Raw genomic sequence first — 20,265 nt, 5'->3', positions numbered from 1 at the left:
TTAAAATCTTTGCCATCATCAGCATAAACATATATGTGTGTGTGTGTTTTTCTTTTTTTCAGAGATCTATAGAGATAAAAGACCATTTGAGTATTTTGCAGGCTAAGTAGGGAGAGAGGATTTAGGCACAAAAACCATAAATAACAAAAAATACATATGTTGGAAAATAAAACGTGGAAAAATGACTTAATGGCAGAAAGAAAAGAGGTTTAGTGGACAGAGACATCTCTAAGGCTTCAGAGTGGAGGTGGGTCTTGAAAGAAGAGTAGAACTTAGTGAAGTAGAGAGGAGGAGTGGGAAGCTTTCTAGGTAGGAGAAGTAGTGTGATAAAAAGACAGGCAGGAAAATGAGCAGAAATTTGGGATAAATGAACAGACCATTCTGGCTAAGGTGAATGGCTTTTTTGTGGGGACAAGTAGAAGAGCAGTTAGAGAAGTGGGTGGGGGCTAAATGGTGGCCTTGAACTAGACTAAGAAGTTTGCACTTTTTCCTATAGGAAGAAGAAAGCTATTGAAAGTTTGATGGATGGTGGATGATGGATGATGGATGGATGATGGATGATGGATGAAAATGGTGGATGATGGATGAAAATGGTATTTGCAAGTCCAGTGGCTGAGTTTAAGGGTAGAGATTCACCTAACGACTTTGGGCCCACCCTATGGAGGTAGAACTGGTTTGCAATTAAGAGTTGTAATGGCAGGTGTAGCTTACCTGGTAGAATTCTACTGCTATTATTGTTTCCAGACATAAACTATGATAGCACATAAGCAAGGAGAGTCCTGCTTAGGACTCTCAAAACAGTGCTCTAGACTGTTTTCCATGGTGGAACTTCTAGTATTTGTTTTTAAATACGATACCTAAGAATAAACCTAACTAAAGAAGCAAAGGATCTGTATTCAGAAAACTATAGAATAATCATGAAAGAAATTGAGGAAGACACAAAGAAATGGAAAAATGTTCCATGCTCATGGATTAGAAGAACAAATATTGTTAAAATGTCTATGCTACCTAAAGCAATCTACACATTCAATGCAATTCCTATCAAAATACCATCAACTTTTTTCATAGAACTGGAACAAATAATCCTAAAATTTGTATGGAACCAGACAAGACCTTGAATAGCCAAGGTAATGTTGAAAAAGAAAACCAAAACTGGTGGCATCAAAATTCCGGACTTCCAGCTCTATTACAAAGCTGTCATCATCAAGACAGTATGGTACTGGCACAAAAACAGACACGTAGATCCATGGAACAGAATAGAGAGCCCAGAAATGGACCCTCAACTCTATGGTCAACTAATCTTCGACAAAGCAGGAAAGAATATCCAATGGAAAAAAGAAAGTCTCTTCAACAAATGGTGTTAGGAAAATTGGACAGCCACATGCAGAAGAATGAAACTGGACCACTTTCTTACACCATACACAAAAATAAACTCCAAATGGATGAAAGACCTAAATGTGAGACAGGAATCCATCAAAATCCTAGAGGAGAACAAAGGCAGCAAATTCTTTGACCTCGGCTGCAGCAACTTCTTGATAGACATGTCTTCAAAGGCAAGGGAAACAAAAGCAAAAATGAACTATTGGAACTTCATCAAGATACAGACTTTTGCACAGCAAAGGAAACAGTCGACAAAACTAAAAGACAACCTATGGAATGGGAGAAGATATTTGCAAGTGTCTTATCAGATAAAGGGCTAGTATCCAAAATATATAAAGAACTGATCAAACCCAATGCCCAAAAAATCAAATAATCCAGTCAAGAAATGGGCAGAGGACATGAACAGACATTTCTCCAAAGAAGACATACAAATGGCCAACAGACACATGAAAAAATGCTCCACATCACTTGGCATCAGGGAAATACAAATCAAAACCACAATGAGATACCACCTCACACCAGGCAGAATGGCTAAAATTAACAAGTCAGGAAATGACAGATGTTGGCAAGGATGTGGAGAAAGAGGAACCCTCCTACACTGTTGGTGGGAATGCAAACTGATGTAGCCTCTGGAAAACAGTATGGAGGTTCCTCAAAAAGTTGAAAATAGGGCACCTGGGTGGCTCAGTCCATTAAGCATCTGTCTTTGGCTCAGGTCATGATCCTAGGGTCCTAGGATCGAGTCCCACATCGGGCTCCCTGCTCAGCAGGGAACCTGCTTCTCCCTCTCTTCCCTGCTTGTGCTCTCTGTTGTTATCCCTGTCTCTCTCAAATAAGCAAAAATCTTTTTTTTTCATTTTTTTAAAAGATTTTATTTATTCATTTGACAGAGAGAGACACAGCAAGAGAGGGAACACAAGCAGGGAGAGTGGGAGAGGGAGAATCAGGCTTCCTGCTGGGCAGGGAGCCCGATGTGGGACTCGATCCCAGGACCCTGGGATCATGACCTGAGCTGAAGGCAGACGTTTAATGACTGAGCCACCCAGGCACCGCAACAAATAAAATCTTTAAAAAAAAGTTGAAAATAGAGCTACCCTACAACCAAGCAATTGCACTACCGGGTATATACCCCAAAGATACAAATGTAGTGATCCGAAGGGGCACCTGCACCCCAATGTTTATAGCCACAATGTCCACAATAGCCAAACTATGGAAGGAGCCCAGATGTCCATCGACAGACAAATGGATAAAGAACATGTGATACACACACACACACACACACACACACAGAGGAATATTATGCAGCCATCAAAAAATGAAATCTTGCCATTTGCAACAATGTAGATGGAACTAGAGGGTAGTATGCTAAGCAAAATAATTCAATTGGAGTAAGACAATTATCATATGATCTGACTGATATGTGGAATTTAAGAAACAAGGCAGAGGATCATAGGGGAAGAGAGGAAAAAATGAAACAAGATGAAACCAGAGAGGGAAACAACTGAGGGTTGCTGGAGGGGAGGGGGGTGGGGGGGATAGGGAAACTGGGTGATGGACAGTGGGGAGGGTGTGTGTTGTAATGAGCAGTGGGTATTATATAAGCCTGATAAATCACAAACCTGTATCCCGAAACAAATAATACATTATATGTTAATTAAATAAAAATAAATAAATAAATTTCAATAAGAGTTGAAGAGACAGAATTTAGTCTGAGGTTTTAAAATTTGCTCACTCCTGTCTTGTTCTTACTTTAGCCAAGTATGCCTAGTTTTATATGGAGCTGAGGACTTTTCATAAGATTTCAATGTTGATACTGAATTTGGCTCAGAAAGAGAAGTAAACCAAAAGACCATAGTAATTCTTCAAGAAAAATTTATTTATTTATTTTTGTTCACCTTTGTGGAATTTTAAAGTTAAACTTTTATTCTGAAATAATTGTAGATCCACATGCAGTAGTTGCAAATAATATAGGGAGATCTTATGTACTTTTTACCCTATTCCCCTCAATGGTAACATCTTAGAAAACTAGCATTCAGTATCGCAATCAGGATATTGACACTGATACAGTGAAGACATAGAACATTACCATCACCATAAAATTTTCTGATGTTGTCCTTTTTAATAGCCATATAATAGCCATATCTTCCTGCCCTTTACGTCTCCTTAACCTCTGGCAACCACTAATCTGTTCTCCATTTCTGTAATTTTGTTATATATCTAATGTTCTGTGAATGGAATAATACAGTGTATAACATTTAGAGATCAGCTTTTTTTTTCACTCAGCATAATTCTCTGGACATCTGCCCAGCTTGTTGCATTTATCAATAATTTGTTCCTTTTTATTATGTCCTATAGTGTTTTTGAGTGTATCTCTTTGTTTAGCTTTTTTAATAATTTAGATATTATATTACGTATACACTGGTCATCACAGTCTACTGGTGCCATCATTTTACCAGTTTGAATGAAGTATAGAAACCTTACCTCCTTCATTTACAATATAATTACCTTCCCTCATTTGCAATATCATTGTCTTAAATATTTCCTGTACATACATTTTGAGTCACATCAGATAGTGCTATACATTTTGCTTCAACTATCAAACATAATTTAGGAAACCTAAGAGGAAGAGTGTATTTATTCATGTTTTTGCTTACTGGGTTCTTTTTTCCTTCCTGATGTGCCAAGGTTCCTTCTTTTATCATTCCTTTGTTTTTTAATTTTATAGGCTCAAATTTATTCCATCTGTTTTTTTATCTGATAAGAGTTTATTATCCAGAGTATATCAAGAACTCTTACAACTCAACAATAAAAAGACAATTAACTCAATTTTTAAATATATATATACAATGGAATATTACTCAACCATCCATTTGGTTCTTATTTATATCTTCTATTCTTTGCTAAGACTTTCTCTTTGTTAGGACTTTCTATTTTGTTTTGAGTGTATTTGTGATTGCTCATTGAAACATTTTTTATTATGGCTGTTTTTTGTTAGATAATTCTAAGGTTGCTATCATCTTCATATTGCCATCTGTTGAGTATACTTTTTTAGTCCGTTTTAGATTTTCCTGGTTCTTGGTATGATAACTGATTGTCAGTTGAAACCCAGATATTTGGTATGTTAAGAGATTCTAGATCTTATTTAAATCTCACGTGGTTTTCTCAGACACCAAGGGAAGGAGGGGTGCCACCTCTTTCATGCCAGGTGGGGTAGAAGTCCATCTAGGTTCTTTACTCTGGCTCCTTTGGTACTCAAGGGAGAATACTCCTTATTACTACTGAGCAGGAATGGAAGTTCCAGCTCTCTATCGATCTTCACTGATATCTTCCTGGATGGGAAGCCTCCTTACTGCTCTCTATCTGACCACCACTGACAACACAGAGAGAGCGGGGTGGCCTCATTTCTCCTGGAAAGTAGTGTAAATCCTTACTTTCCTCTAGGATATCACTCTAGTAGGAAGAGAGAGGGGTATCCTATTCCTGATGGGTGGCGCTTGAAGTCCATGCTCCCCATGTGGTCTCCACTGACACCATGGGAATGTGTGCATGAGAGGGTGGCTCATTACTGCCCACAGGGATAAATGTTCCAGTTCTCTACTTACTTCTCTGATAAGTAACTGGGTGGTGAGTATTAGGATGCCTTATTCCAGCCTGGTGTATTCCAGCCTGGTAGAAGTCTAGGGTCCTCACTTGTCCTTTGCTGGTGGGGTTGGGGGTGAGGGTGGGTGGGGTCAGTTTCTTCTGTGGTTCTTATTTTGTATGTTTATTTTTTAAACATTTTTTGTCTTGTTAGACTGCTCCTTTCCTGGACCTTTGGCTAAACAGCAGGCTGCTATTGTTGTTTATGTCTGTTTTATTCATCGGTGTTTCTGGGTTGCTGACTTTTTCAGCTCCAAGTCTGGGATATTATGAGGCAAAAAGAAAATGTAGGAACCCACCACCATGTTGTTACTTGTGTCCTGAGGTTCCTAGCCCATCTACCTTCTTCTCTTCACCTTTCAGTTTTATGTTTGTTTTATATATAATATTAAAGGTTTTGTATTGTATTTAGTGAGAGGAATAGACAGGGAAAAGTGCATATACTCCACCTTCCTTGAAGGGAAGTCCTCGTAAGAATTTATTTTTAAGCATTAGGTCTTCCGGATTCCAGATGTTCTGATTGCATAATTTGTATGCTTGTTATTTGTGTGAAAGGTGCCCTTTCGTGTTGGTTTATCCCTTGAAAAATTAATGAATTTTCCTGAAATAAATGAGTTACTACTTTTCAAGTGAAACATTTAAATAGATGCTATTTAAAAAAAACCTTTGTTTTTAAGTGGCATTTTACTTTCTAAATCAGTGTTTCTTATTCTTTTTTGGAGGGGTTGGGGGAGGTGTCAAAAGACTTGTTTGAGAATCTGATTAAAACATTATACCTTCTGCCCCCAAATTTTGCTTACCATTTATGAGGTTCATAAATAGCATATAGAGCCTGGTAAATAATCTCTATCTTATGTATTGGTAATGTGAGTTGTGAAGTTGACAAAAGACCAAGAATGGAAAAGGAAAAAAAATGTTTAGGAAATAAAGGACTCAAGACTCTTTCTATGACAGGCTGGTAGTCCTCATAGCCAAGCTCTACAAAACTCCATTTTGTCAGCTTAGGTAGAAAGATGACTTGTATGCGCTGGAAGGAACTTCTGTTAATTCCTCTTAATGCAGTCCTTAAAAATGGTAGAGTTGCTGTTCCAATCTAGGTCTTCTTTACTTTAATACCTATATTTCTTATTTCTATCTTAAACACTCAGTGTTTTCTGTCATTTATTTATTTCCAGCTAGCTATTTGAGGAATTTCCTAATCACATAGGCCATAACCCTATTTTTGGATTGTCCATAACTTGGCATGAAAAGCAACCATTATGTGAAAAAAAAGTATTGATAAGGACTGAGATTTTCTTCCTGTTGAACAAAAGATTGATGCTGGATGACTGTTGCTGAGGAAGGATTGCTAAAGAGAGTTTTTCAGTTATTTATTGCTGTGAACACACCACCCCAAAACTTAGTAGTTTAAAACCACAACTATTAATTATTTCTCAAAATTCTCTGGATTGGTAATCTGGATGGTTTTTCTGCTGGTCTTGACTGGGATCACATGATTGCCTTTTTATGATGACTTGATTGGGGCTGGAGGCCCAAGATCTCCTCCCTAATACCTCTGGCAATTGATGTTAGCAATAAGCTGGGGCACCTTGGTCCTCCTTCAAGTGACCTCTTGTCCTCCATTTGGTGAGATTGGACTTCTTTAATGTATGGTAGTCTCAGTGTTCCAAGAGAGAGAAATATGAAAACTGTAAGGCCTCTGAAGGCCTTGTCTTTGAAGTCACATGGTATTACTTCTACTGCATTCTGCTGGTCAAAGCAAGTCACAGGGCCAGCCTAGATTCAAGCAGAAGGGAAATAGATTCCATCTCTTGATGGGAGGAGGGGCAAAGTTACACTACAAAAGGGCATATGAGATGGGAGGAATTGTGGTCATTCCTGCAAACAATCTACCACAGGGGACAAGGAAGTATAATGCTGATGAAGTAGAGGAGGTGATTTGTGCAGAAGGTTAGTGAGTGGTAGGGTGAGCTACTGACATGAGGCCATGTGTCCTGGAACAAACTCAAGCTATGAACAGCAGCCAAAGAAAACAGTGTGAAGCATTTGGCAGACAGACTTTCTGTGATGACTAGCTCTGGAGACTACTTGTTTTGACTTGGCCAGTGGACAGAACTTGGCTTTTTCCCCTAGAGTTTTATCCCTTTTGTAAGCAAAGGCTGAAGTCAACAGGCTATAGTTCAGTTTGGATACATAATCAGCCTGGGACAGAAAAATTTTTTTCCCATGCTAAGCACCTCATGGACTTAAAAAATTCAAATATGAAATGAAGCTGTCTGCAAAACACCTATTATGCAAACATTTTGGCTGCTAAAATAGTGTTGTAAGTCATAAAAAAATGAAGACTATAGGGTTTTTCAGAATTTTTGGTGCTTATAACCTAATGGATTAGTAGCGTTAGTTTAGTAAACTAGCTTTAAAGAGGATATGTGGATATTTCTTGATAACGCTGATGCCGTATCATCCAGTACTGCACCAGTTGGATATCTCAGGTGAGATGTGCATGTCAGGCATTCACTTCTGGAACATGAGCCGTGAGTAGACATGTGACTGTGCCTATGAGATCGAGTGTGTGCTGAATCAGCTATAGCCAGGAGAGATTAATCACCTGCCTGCATTCCAATACTCACTGTGTATCCAGTCCTGTCTTACAGAATGCCAGCTTTTCAAGTTTCACCATTTGGGATCTCTGAGCTCTAAATATACAACCTTACTCTAACATGGTGGTAAGGAACAACCTAATGTGACTAAAACACGGCAGTGATTACTAAGAGAGATCTTTAAAAGCTACCTTATTGTTCTATATGTATTTCATTCCTTTAATTAAAATATTCAGAGAGTGTTGGCAATAGAGAAGGCACTCTCATGGAAGATAATCAAAGATAGTGTGTGAGGCTGATCTCACACATATATAAAATAGCAAAGTGATCTGAAGGATTTTAAGAAAGGAATGAACCCAGAAGAATATCCTTTCTGGATCATTTCTCATATCTGAAATTTTACCACTAGAGCAATTCTTTCTCCCTCTCCTCCTTTTCTTTCTAACAGTTTCCTGTAGACTTTCTCTGTTAAAGGGCAAATACTCCTGGTATGTTGCTATATAAGGCTTCATGAGATAGTGGACATCATATAAACCTTGATTTCTGACTCTGTCCTTACTAATGGAAAAGTTACTAAACTTCTTTTAGACTCATTGGGTTTTGTGGGGATTCAACTTTATTATATATATGTTTGTACATACATATATACATACACATACATATACATATACATACATATATACACACATATATAACAGAAATTAATGGCCATACCTATATATATATAAACCCTCATCTATCTTTCCTAAAAAATAATGGATGTTCAATAAACAGTAATTTCCTGCTTTTCTTAAACTAGCAAACTAGCAAAATACCTAGGTAGTATTTTCTTTCACTGCTCTTTCTTGACATTAAGGCAGAGGTTTGTAACTTGGGGTCTATGGGGAGAAAAGGAGGTTCTGTGAACTTGAATGAGGAACAATTATGTCTTTATTTTCATTAACCTTTAACTGAAATTTTATGTTTCCTTCAATTAAAAATGTAAGCTACAAACCACAGCAATAATGGCAATACCAATATGAGACTTTGTCAACAATAGGAATAACAATATTTTCATGTCACATTATAAAATTTACAGAAAGTTTGAAACATGATTTATATTCATGATTACTTTGAACTGATAGTTATTAAACTGCTACTAGATCTTCTTATTGAATGCATCAATAAAGATGCACACATAGATTCGGCAGCAGCCACTGAACAGACCGGACTTAACTTGAACACGCACCTCGCTCCGCTTCCTCTGCAACCATGTCTGACAAACCTGATACGGCTGAGATTGAGAAATTCGATAAGTCAAAATTGAAGAAGTCAGAAACGCAAGAGAAAAATCCACTGCCTTCAAAAGAAACGATTGAACAGGAGAAGCAAGCAGGCGAATCGTAGTGAGGTGCACGCCGCCAGTATGCACTGTACATTCCACAAGCATTGCCTTCTTATTTTCCTTCTTTTAGCTGTTTAACTTTGTAAGATGCAAAGTGGTGGGATCAAGTTTAAATGACTGTGCTGCCCCTTTTCACATCAAAGAATCGAGAACTACTGACAACGAAGGCGCCTGCCTCTCCCATCTGCCTGTCTGGCTGGCAGGGAAGGAAAAGAACTTGCATGTTGGTGAAGGAAGAAGCTGGGTGGGACGACAGTGAAATCGAGAGTAAAAACCAGGCTGGTCCGGGGTGTCCTGCAGGCTGTAAAATGCAGTTTAATCAGAGTGCCCTTTTTTTTTGTTCAAATGATTTTAATTATTGGAATGCACAATTTTTTTAATATGCAATAAAAAGTTCTAAAACCTGGGAAAAAAAAGATGCACACATATTACTATTTCACAAATTTAGTGATTTGATAAGTGTATTTCATTATAATTGGTTTTATTTTTAACTTTATGCATTTTATTTTATGGATTTAGAAACATTATTCTAAGAAGAGATCCATGTGCAGTAAAAGAAAAAAGTTAAAACGTGTTATTTGTACTTATTCAATAGTGATGTTTGTTGTATCAACTTCTTTTTAAGGTTTAGTCATGTGATCACTTACACTTAGGGTTTTTAATCATTAGGCTCTGGACATGACTGTTTTTTAGTAATTTACCATTTTATTCAAAAAAGTTCACCACAGTGATTAAGTTTATTATTGAACAGCTAAAATCTTTGTGTATAGATGACATTAAACTATAGCATATCTATACAATAGAATACAAACTAGTATAAAAAGGAATGAAGAATAGTTATATATACTACTGTGGAATAACTTTCAGGATATACTGTTAATTTAAAAAAGAAAAAGAAAGGGCACCTGGGTGGCTCAGTCATTAAGCGTCTACCTTTGGCTCAGGTCATGATCCCAGGGTCCTGGGATCGAGTCCCGCATCGGGCTCCCTGCTCGGCGGGAAGCCTGCTTCTCCCTCTCCCACTCCCCCTGCTTGTGTTCCCTCTCTTACTGTGTCTCTCTCTGTCAAATAAATAAATAAAATCTTAAAAAAAAATAAAAGAAAAAAGAAAAAGAGGACAAATGTGTATAGTATTCCCTTTTATCTAAGAAAGAGGTATATAAATAAATGTATAATAAAAATATATTCTAACTACCTTACTTTTATAAAAATGACCTAAATGAAATGAGATATCCTAGATTAGGTCCTGGAACAGAAAGAGGATGTTAATGGAAAAACTAGTGAAATATGAGTAAAAGTCTGTAATTTAGTTGTTAGAGTTGTGCCAGTGTTAATTTCTCATTTTTGACAAATGCATGGTTATGTGAGATGTCAACATTGGGGAAAGCTCGATGAAGGGCATATAGACCTCTCTCTGCTATCTTTGCAACTTTTCTGAAAACTGAAAATTATTTGAAAATAAAGTTTAAGAAAAGAATAAAGAAAAATGGAAGGATAAACCAGAAATTAATAAAAATGTTTAGTGGGAAGGAAGGAAGAGATTAGAGATAGTAGGGATAGAAACTAGAAACCTCCGAATATACATGGTTTCATAGATCGAACTCAGCCTAACCACTGAAATGTTGTATGTAATTACAAGACAGAATTAAAGAAAAAAGTCCCTAAAATCACAAGTAAAATGAAACATAATGTACCTACTTTTGCATTGCTGGCTTAGTCACATTGATTTCAAGTAATTTTAAAACAATAATTTGACTACGCACTGCTAGTGGGATATGTCCTATGGCCAAAACAAACTGCAAAAAAAAATTTAAACTGCCTTTTAAAAATTTTTATTTATTTATTTGAGAGAGAGAGAGCAAAAGTGGGGGGGGAGGGGCAGAGGGAGAAGCAGATTCCCTGCTTAGCAGGGAGCCTGACCCAGGGCTCGATCCCAGGACCCCTGGATCATGGCCTGAGCCTAAGGCAGATGCTTAACTGACTGAGCCACCCAGGCGCCCAAGTACTGTTATTTTGAACCAACCTTTATATATGTGTGTGTACGTGTGTATAATATATAGTAAGATAACACTAATAAATACGTTAATGTCATTACTAAATCAGTATTTTTAGTATAAGATAAAGTGATAAAAACATAAAATCAAAGAAGTAAAAAAGCTCTGTAGTTATATATTTGAATTGGAAATACTGGTTTGAATTTTTTTTAAGAAGAATACTGGTTTGAATTTATGATGACTTTCTCATAAAAATGATCAGTGATAACATGATTTCCTAATTTATTGGTAACTAAAAACAGCAAATTAGATGGTGGTAAAAAGGAAGGTCTGCTCTTCATAGCTACTGTCAAATGAGAGGAAAAGGTATTTGGGGTAATGAGTACAGGAGGAAATCATACTTCATACTTCATCATTGAGGATGTTACAGTAAAATGAATTATATTTGTAGTCATGATTTGAATCAAGAAAAGCTCCATTTATGACCATGTCCTCTGTTGGAGAGCAGTCAAATGTTTTACTATATTAGAAAATAAATAGAACATGTTTTAGCATTAAAATGTAAGTATCAGGTGTACCAAAATTTATGTGGCTTTCTTTCTTCCCAGATGATACTGAAAAATGAGGAGTGATTATTTTGGAAACACTTCCAAATGTGAGCTAATGTCTCCTATTGATTTGCACCAGGTGATTACTTAAAGCATCTTGGTAGGAATAACAAGTGTCTGGTCTCAGTCTATAATTATGAAAGGAATTGGCTGATAAGTAGTTATGTGAATCCATGTGCCTCTCAGAATGTAAGTGCTGCTGAATAGGTCACTGCAAGATGATCAGGGCTGTCTAAATATACAGTTAATCTCCAAATGAATTTGGAGTATCTTTTCCTTTCCCCATAGTACTTTGCACTTGAGACATCACTATGCTGACTTAAAATTTTTTCAACCTAACTCCCTCTCCTTATTTATCTCTTCATGTCTTAAAAATTACTAGCATTATAATTTGCTTTACATTTTAAACTTATGATTTATTGAGTCACTAAGTTCGGCTATCAATGGCATAGAATAGTGTTAGTTGAACTTTTCCTTAGGTGAGGTAGTCAGGCATTAATAGCTTTCTTTTTTGGTAGAACAGTGTAATTTCTTTAACTACATTTTTCTGTTTTCTGGAACTAAAAGCAGAGAAATATACTGAAATAATCACATTATAAGGAGAACAGGTGTTCTTATTCTTCAATAAATCAATACATTGTATAAAATGTATTAATTCATTCTCTCCTAAATATCTATATATTAAGCCCTATGCTAGATACTATAATAGATAGAGGTGGATTATAGAGAGAGAGTGCCCCTCATCACATTCTTGCTATTACTGCCATTCTTAAAATTCATTACATAGGGGCGCCTGGGTGGCTCAGTCAGTTAAGCATCTGCCTTGGGCTCAGGTCATAATCCCAGGGTCCTGGGATCAAGTCCCACATCAGGCCCTTTGCTCAGCAGGGAGCCAGCTTCTCCCTCTGCCTCTGCTTCCCACCCCCACACCCCGGACCACCCCCGCCCCCCCGCCCCCGGCCTTCTCACTCTCTCAAAAAAATAAATGAAAATCTTAAAAAAAATCCCTTACATAGTTATGTAAACTTTCTCAATTGCTATTCATGTATTTTAACAAGCTTTTAAGATGCATAGATACTTGGAGTTGTTAGAGGACTGTCATTTTAGTGTTAGTAAAATCAGAGTCCTTTCCTTTTAACACCTTGCTGAAGAAAACTTCATTGAGAGAATAAACTTTTTTTTTTTATGGGGCTCAGAGAAGAAATAGTTGATTAATTTGGCACATTAGATATGAGTAGTGGGGACATTTGGACAGCTAGAAGACAAATAAGGTCATTGGGAGTACCTCAGGAATCTAGAGTAAGGGGGAGAAAGAAGTAAGAAAAGGAAGATCCATTTCTAAGGACAAACTGCTTTTATAATGGCACGGTGGATTGGACTGACATTGTATTCTACCTCAGTCATTTCTCTTGGTGTCTCATTCCTTACTCCATCCTCTCTCCCATCTTTCCTCTTGACCTCTTTTGTTGAGGCTGTTTTTTTGTTTGTTTGTTTTTTAGGACATATTGATCAGAATATTCTCACCCATTTCCATATCAACAAATCTGCCAGAATGATATTTTAAAAACATATGCCAAGTAATATCATTTTCTTGCTTAAAATATTCCAATGGCTTCCCAGTGCACTTAGAATAAAAGTCTAACTCTATACCTCAGCCTACAAAAGTCTACTTGATCTGGCCCAAGCTTCTTCTATGACCTCATTTCCCACTATTCTGTCCTTATGCTTCAGCCACATTTCTCGATGATTTGGATATACTGAGTATATTTCTGGTTGAAGCCTTTTGAACTTGATATTGGGTCTCTATGCCTGTTGACTCTTTTCTTAGACCTTTGTATCTCACCCACTTCCATGTCACTCTCTAAATGGAAGTAACTTATTTTTTGTTTACGTGTTTTGTTTCTCCTGTCCCACTAGAATATTAACTCCATGAGGGTAGAGACTTGCTCTGTGATATTCTCCAGTATTTTCCACTGTTCATTAAAGATGTGTTGAATCAATAAACGGAGCAAATTTCATTGTGTTTTATGTTTTTTATTTTAGGGTACCACCTTCTGTAAATAGTGTCACATTTTCATTGAATTTTCTCTTAAGTAAAAGCCCAAAGCTTCAAAATAATATATAAATATATGCATAAACTGAAAAAAAACCTTTGCTTTATATTTAAGTCCCTTTAATTTGGGGGAAGTTGAGATGATAAGAGAGCACATAGCTAGCTCTCTTTTTCTTATAGTTCATATTTATGCTGAAAAGCAGAAAACATAGTCTTAAGTTCATGGGATGTGTTCTCTAGTGGTTGGTCAGTGGTAGCCAGGGAATGTCCTCTCTTATTGAATAACAAAATGAGCAAGAGGAATGTCAAACCAACACTATTGCTTTTTATCATATGTTATTTTATCCTTATTATACCAACGTCCTTCTCACTCTCATGTCCTCCAACTAGTTTGGAAGCTCTTTAAGGATGGAAATTCTGTTTCCCAGTAGTGTCTGGCATAGTGCTAGAGGCATAGTAAATAATCAGTAATCATTTTTGGTCAAATAATAATAATAATGAAAATAACTTCAGTTTTATATAGATTTTAGCAGACTGGCAAGAAGTAACACATCTTTTCTTACAAAAACCCAGTGATGTAGAAAAACAAATATTTTCTTCCTTTTACAGTTTGAAAGACTGAGATTGCAGAGTTTACCAGAATAGCCTAGATTCATTTAGCTGGTAGTGGCTAAACTGGGACTAGGGACTCCTGGGAGAGTGTCCTGTTCCATCTAAGAACTCCCATCTCCAAATGACACATTGTTAGTGATGATGACATTGCTTAAAAATTAAAATGAGTAATTAATTTCAGGTAAGATTTAGTGAAACACTGTCCATCCTTTGATAACAGAGTGAAAATGTAAATTAAGTATTTGGAAGAGAAATCACATACAATTTACAGATACCAGAGAGACCACTGAGTATATCCGGGCATTTTGGATGGTAGAAGAGCAGATGGTTCCAGTGGGCCTTCTGAGCCTTCAGGGCATATTGTGCTTTCCAAACTTGCTTATAACCTGCTCAATGTGCCACAAAATTACCTCACTATTGGCAAATGCAGTAGTGTCAAGCAACTTTGCTCTTCTAACAATTTTGAAAAACTATAAATCTCCTTGCACATTTTTAAATTGACATCCAAAATTCTTATTATAAGAGAAATAGTTACAATGATATAATTGTCATTGTATTGTAAACATTGACATAATTAAGACTATTGTATCACTTTTTAGAATGTGTCCAATGGCACATAAATGCAATTTTCTACTAAAATGCAATAATCTGTTTTAAAAATGCAGGAATAAGCTCTTCTTAACAGTTGGAAATTTTATATCTCTTTCTCCTAAAACTTCAATTTTTATTCCATTTTTCTCTCGGAATTCAAAATGTCAATAGCCTTATTCTTAATGTTGTTTATGGACCACTTATTATATACCTTTAAAAAAGATATGTATTCATTATATGATAATAAATTAATGTTAAAAACTAATTTCCTGTGACCATAAGGCACAAAGTATTTAAAAACATTATTCTGGATTGCATTATCACTACAAGTATTCTCAGTGCATGGTTAATAAAAAGAAGATAATATATATTAAAATTGTTGATAATTATTGACAAAGAAAGCAAATTTTTATTAGAAATACCCTTACTAATACGATACATAGGGCATGTCTTTTCCCACCCAGTTCATGTATCTATGGGCACTGTTTGTTGCTTGGATGAAACAGGATTTGACATGAATTTTATTTGTATTTTTCAAGATTTTATTTATTTATTTGAGAGAGAGCAAATGAAAGAGAGAGAGAGAGAGCATGAGCAGGGGGGAGCGGCAGAGGGAGAGGGATAAGCAAACTCCCCGCTGAGCAGGGAGCCTGATGCAGGGCTAGATCCCAGGACCCTGGGATCATGACCTGAGCTGAAGGCAGATGCTTAACCCACTGAGCCACCCAGATGCCCCTATTTCTATTTTTAAATACATAAATACTGATAAATCTTGTTCATACAAATAAATATATGAGAATGGAAGAAGTTTGTTGTAGCAGTATTAGTGTGAAATTATAGAAATATTCACTCAGTTCTTTGATTTTTTTTTTCTGTAGTAAATGCCAAAATTCACATGATGAACTTTCATCAAGATTAATTTTAATGATCTATCAGCTGACAAGTTGATTTTGGTCTTCCAATTTTGCCAAAAGCAAAGAATTTACAACTACACGATTTATGCAAGGTTTTGCTACACTGTCATTAGAATAATTCATTTTCTTAGTACTGATGCAGATATTTGAAAAAGTTTCTTCATTTGGTGTCCCAGAAGTTTTGACATTTGTGGGTCATAAACCATGAGCTGGTAAAAGATTCTGGGTGGGTAAAAACTTCTGTCTGTCGTTTGTAAAGAGTCAGGAGATTGTGACAGAGCACTACAGGCATATTCTCAGGCAGATCAGTTTTACTAAACAGAATGTATGGAAATTGAGAGTTTGGGAATGTAATTATCTGTAAAGCCATTTGAACACGACTGGATTAATGGACCAACTGTGGGAGCTGAATGAAACACTCTGATAAACACAATCAGGAAAAGGATGATCACAATCTGCCACCATTCACATTTTCTTAATTATTGTTAATTGTCCCAGTGTAGAGGAAAGCTCCCAAAATGGCCAAATACAATGGTTTTTCATTGATATCTCAGAAAATTGCTAAGTCAGTAGGAGAAAATAAGACATGTCTTCAACTATTATCATTTGGAGATGTTTTGCTTATTTTTTGAAACTAGAAATCTAGTGTTTGCTGAAGGCAAAAGGGTTTGCATTTTTTGCAGGGATAAATAATATGAGGTGGCAAGATTATGAGATAGGCAATGTTGATTTTTGGTGATTTCACACATCTTCCTTCAGCATATGTTTTTCTTTTCTCAGATTCTTCAGTTCAACTCTTGAGTTGCTACAATGATCCACCCACCCCCAACCCCTACCCCTGTCTCCACGCAACTGAATTTTAAGGGGAAATTCTTGGAGAGCCTAAAACCTTCAAGACACAAAGAATGCAAGATAGAGAATAGTGACAGGCAGTTCTTTTGTAGTAAAATGTCACTGCCTCAAACATATTTCATAGATAATGCTACTTATTTCTTTCTTCCATGGGCAGCTCTGTGAGACTGGGGAGGATAAGGGGCAATGTAGTTCTGTGTGCCGGACCAGTGCATATTCTGTAGGCCAAGTAGTATTTTTGTAAGCAAAATGGCCTCTTTAGATTGATTTCCAAGACTGGGTTATTTAGATCAGATTCACGAGATACAAATATTGCATATCATATGAAACTGAAGACCATGACCAGATACTGACCTCCCAGAATGTGGTACCAAAAGATTAACAAATGGATGAAATTCGGGTTTCTGACATCAATTTGGCTTTTAAAAAGGAGTTGTAAGCATTGGTAGTGATAAGTAGGCAAAATACTGTTGCATGTAAGTCTAAATAAACAAAATGATAGGAGCAGACTGAATATAAATAGATGAAAGTTTTCTTTAGGGCTAAGATAAAGCACAGAGCAAAGCAGGATCTTCATTTATGATTATAGCATTTGGTTTGGGTTCATTGCCCTTGAGAAGAATAAGTAAATCTGTGTATTTTCATAAATCTTCCATGCTGTTTTATTTTTAATGAAAGCCTGTACATCAGTTTAAAAAGAAATAGTATTCTTGAGTCTCTATAGCTCCCCACTTCTGTAGTTAACAAGCCACTACCCTATAATTTCTTTTTTTTTTCCATTTTTTAAACATTTGTTTATTTTCAAGTTGACATACAGTAACATTCAATCTTTTTAATAGAAACATCTATGAGTCCCTATAATTTCTTTTAATGGAGCCAGGATTTTGTTAAAGAAACAAAACCATTCTGAACAAGTCTATAAGAAGATGTTAAGCTGTTGTGTTTTATATTCCAAGGAAAGTTCTTCCAGCACAGTAAGCTGTAGCCATCATGATAAACCTGTGAGCCGGTCATCAGAGTATTTCTATATTGCTCATGAAGTCTTAGTATATTTTATATCCTGTACAGTGTATGAGATAAATCAAAATTAAATCTTACAACAGGTATGTTCCTCTATGGGCTTATTCCAGAGTAACCCCCTTAAAGCATGTCATTTATACATAGATCATAGAACTTCTGCAATTATAGGACCTGAGGAGATCTTTAGTCTATTTTTCAAAAAGATTTAGAGATCTAGAGATTTGTCAAAGACTGCATCATGAGTTTGTTCCAGAGCTATGACTGAGCTTAAATCTCCTGACTCCCAATTCAGTACTCCCACGATTCCAGTTGGCCTCCTGAGACAGCCCACTGGCCATGTGTGCACACACACAAGAGGTACCAGAAAAGCAGGAAATAATAGTTAAAGACCTTTCACTTGTCTTTCCAGAGCCTGTCGGAGAGTATTTGACTCCAACCATTGAATCAAAGTAAAGTCTTTAGAAACATCAGGGTATTTATTCTTTACACCAATGACCAGATTTAGACTTGTCTGAGATTTAGGATGTTTGGTGAATTATAACATCAATGATATTTCCCCTTATATTTTAAAAGAGATATGTCAAAGAAATGCTGGGATGTGGCAGAAATCCACTGGTTAGGATCCAAGTATAGAGACAAACAAAGGAACTCTGAATGAGCTGAATTTGTTTGCTTTGACATTTGCAACCTTAAAAACTCTATTTATACCAGAAGATGCTCTGTTTGAAGTTAGGTGAGAATTTTGGAGCTCTAACTGCATGTCTTCTCATTTGCTCTGTGTAGCTTCCCCTTCAGAGATCTCTGGGCTTCTATAAAAACACCACTTGGAAACCACTGGGCTAGTAAGTTGACTTTCAAAGAAATCTGCTTAAAAGTACAAAAATATCACTTTATTCCTATATTCTTTCTTTAACTCAACAAATATTTACATAGAGTAGTATTTTATACCAATTTATGATGTGATATTTTTCAATCTTGGGATAATTAATATTAATTATTAATATCAATATTAATATTGAGCTGGTTCCTCAATAACAGTTCTTTTTACATATCAGTTATTGGATAGCAGGGTAGACTTTACCAGGTGTTTTCATATATGTGACTCACCTTGATCTTTATAACAATACTGCAAAACATATTTTTTTTTTTTAAAGATTTTATTTATTTATTTGAGAGAGAGAGAATGAGAGACAGAGAGCACAAGAGGGAAGGGGATCAGAGGGAGAAGCAGATCCCCCGCTGAGCAGGGAGCCCGATGCGGGACGCGATCCCGGGACTCCAGGATCATGACCTGAGCTGAAGGCAGTCGCTTAACCAACTGAGCCACCCAGGCGCCCACTGCAAAACATATTTTAAATATTCATTTCACAGGTGAGGCAGCTGAGCCTCAGAAAAATTAAGTGACTTGTCCAAGGCCACATAGCTAAGGTCCAGAAACCTGCATCTCAACCTAAGGCTTCTGACCACATGTCTAGGCTTTTTGGACAGTTTTCTATAATGGGGAATTAATTACATGAGTTTGCCCTTTGTCTTGGTACAATTTGTGAAATTGCTAGTATAATCTGCAGTCAAGAAATTAATTAAATCCAAATTTGGTTTAGAAAGTGCTGAAAAGCATGACTTTCATTCCCACTGGACCTCACTAACTAAGCTAATTTGCAATAGAGAATTAAAATCTCCATGGTGATTATAACTGAAGCTTAAACATGTTTAATTGTAACTTGGAATCCTAGATTGTTTTCATTAGTATTTGCTTCAAGATTCATGTTTCTTATTGAAGCATATTAGTGTCTGTGGGTCCTATAATCAGAGCCATCTCTAGATATTGAAGAGATTTTCCCTAAATTTCCCTCTCTATTCTTTGTGCACTGGTGGGAGGGTAATGACTCAAGGAGGTAGGTGATAGGGATGTCATCCTGCCTGCAGATGCACAAAAGACCTACAGTTGTGTGAACATAAATAATCCACAGGTTCATTGTTTCATGCCAAAAGGGACAGAATTTCTCTCATTTCACTCTTAAACTGCCCTTTTATTACATCATTTTAAAATTCATCACTGTGTGTGTGTCCATTTTCATCAAACTTTACTTCATCAAAGTAACAGATTTAGAAATAGAAAAGTAAGTGCACACTTATTTTTCTTCCCAAGCCCTGTCCCTCTTGGGGGAAAAGTTGTTGCTGAGAGGCACCAGCATGAGTCTTTTGTTTTCACAGATTGTATAGCTGTGCACTGTACCTATATACTGAGCAAAAAGAGTAGCACACAACACAAAACCAGTCATCTGGTGGGCAAAGAAGAATCAAGAGCGGGTGAAAGTGGCAGTGAGATTTTGGCTGTTTCTTTTTAAGACCATGTCTTGTCTGCCTAAAATATGAGATTGGAGAATTTCTGGCTCCAGTGTATAAGTCTGACGAGATTTTGGGAATCCTTTCCATTTGGGGAATCATTTTGACCTGATAGGCAGCTACATAACTTGTCTTATTTGGCTGGGAGTTCATTCATCTCCCCTCATTTTCTTACCATATGTTGGAATTTGAAAATATTTGACATGGTTAGATCTCCAGGGTCTCTCCCATGTGAATTCATAATTAGCACCTGAGTTTTCAACCCTGGAGAT

The 20,265-nt window shown here is 36.6% G+C and overlaps 1 protein-coding gene and 1 long non-coding RNA gene across 2 annotated transcripts; both read left to right on the top strand.

The window, feature by feature from the left end:
* The first annotated feature begins 7,056 nt into the window (after nt 1-7,056).
* On the top strand, nt 7,057-18,749 carry LOC145722546 (uncharacterized). Its single transcript, XR_014146877.1, has 3 exons — nt 7,057-7,511; nt 11,606-11,684; nt 18,431-18,749. It is a non-coding gene; the product is annotated as an uncharacterized LOC145722546 (long non-coding RNA).
* Nucleotides 8,360-9,405, top strand: LOC102737377 (thymosin beta-4-like). Its single transcript, XM_081825970.1, has one exon. The coding sequence runs from the start codon at nt 8,871-8,873 to the stop codon at nt 9,003-9,005; it is 135 nt and encodes a 44-aa protein (XP_081682096.1). The 5' UTR covers nt 8,360-8,870; the 3' UTR covers nt 9,006-9,405.
* Nucleotides 18,750-20,265: the final 1,516 nt, after the last annotated feature.

The sequence above is a fragment of the Leptonychotes weddellii genome, chromosome 7 (genome assembly GCF_054177405.1).
Source record: "Leptonychotes weddellii isolate Sample4059 chromosome 7, ASM5417740v2, whole genome shotgun sequence".
NCBI classification, from domain to species: domain Eukaryota; kingdom Metazoa; phylum Chordata; class Mammalia; order Carnivora; family Phocidae; genus Leptonychotes; species Leptonychotes weddellii.
This window is presented reverse-complemented; position numbering and strand designations above follow the sequence as displayed.

Bases quoted from the DNA above. Each gene is read 5' to 3' on its own strand.
- LOC102737377 (XM_081825970.1), top strand. From the start codon at position 8,871: ATGTCTGACAAACCTGATACGGCTGAGATTGAGAAATTCGATAAGTCA.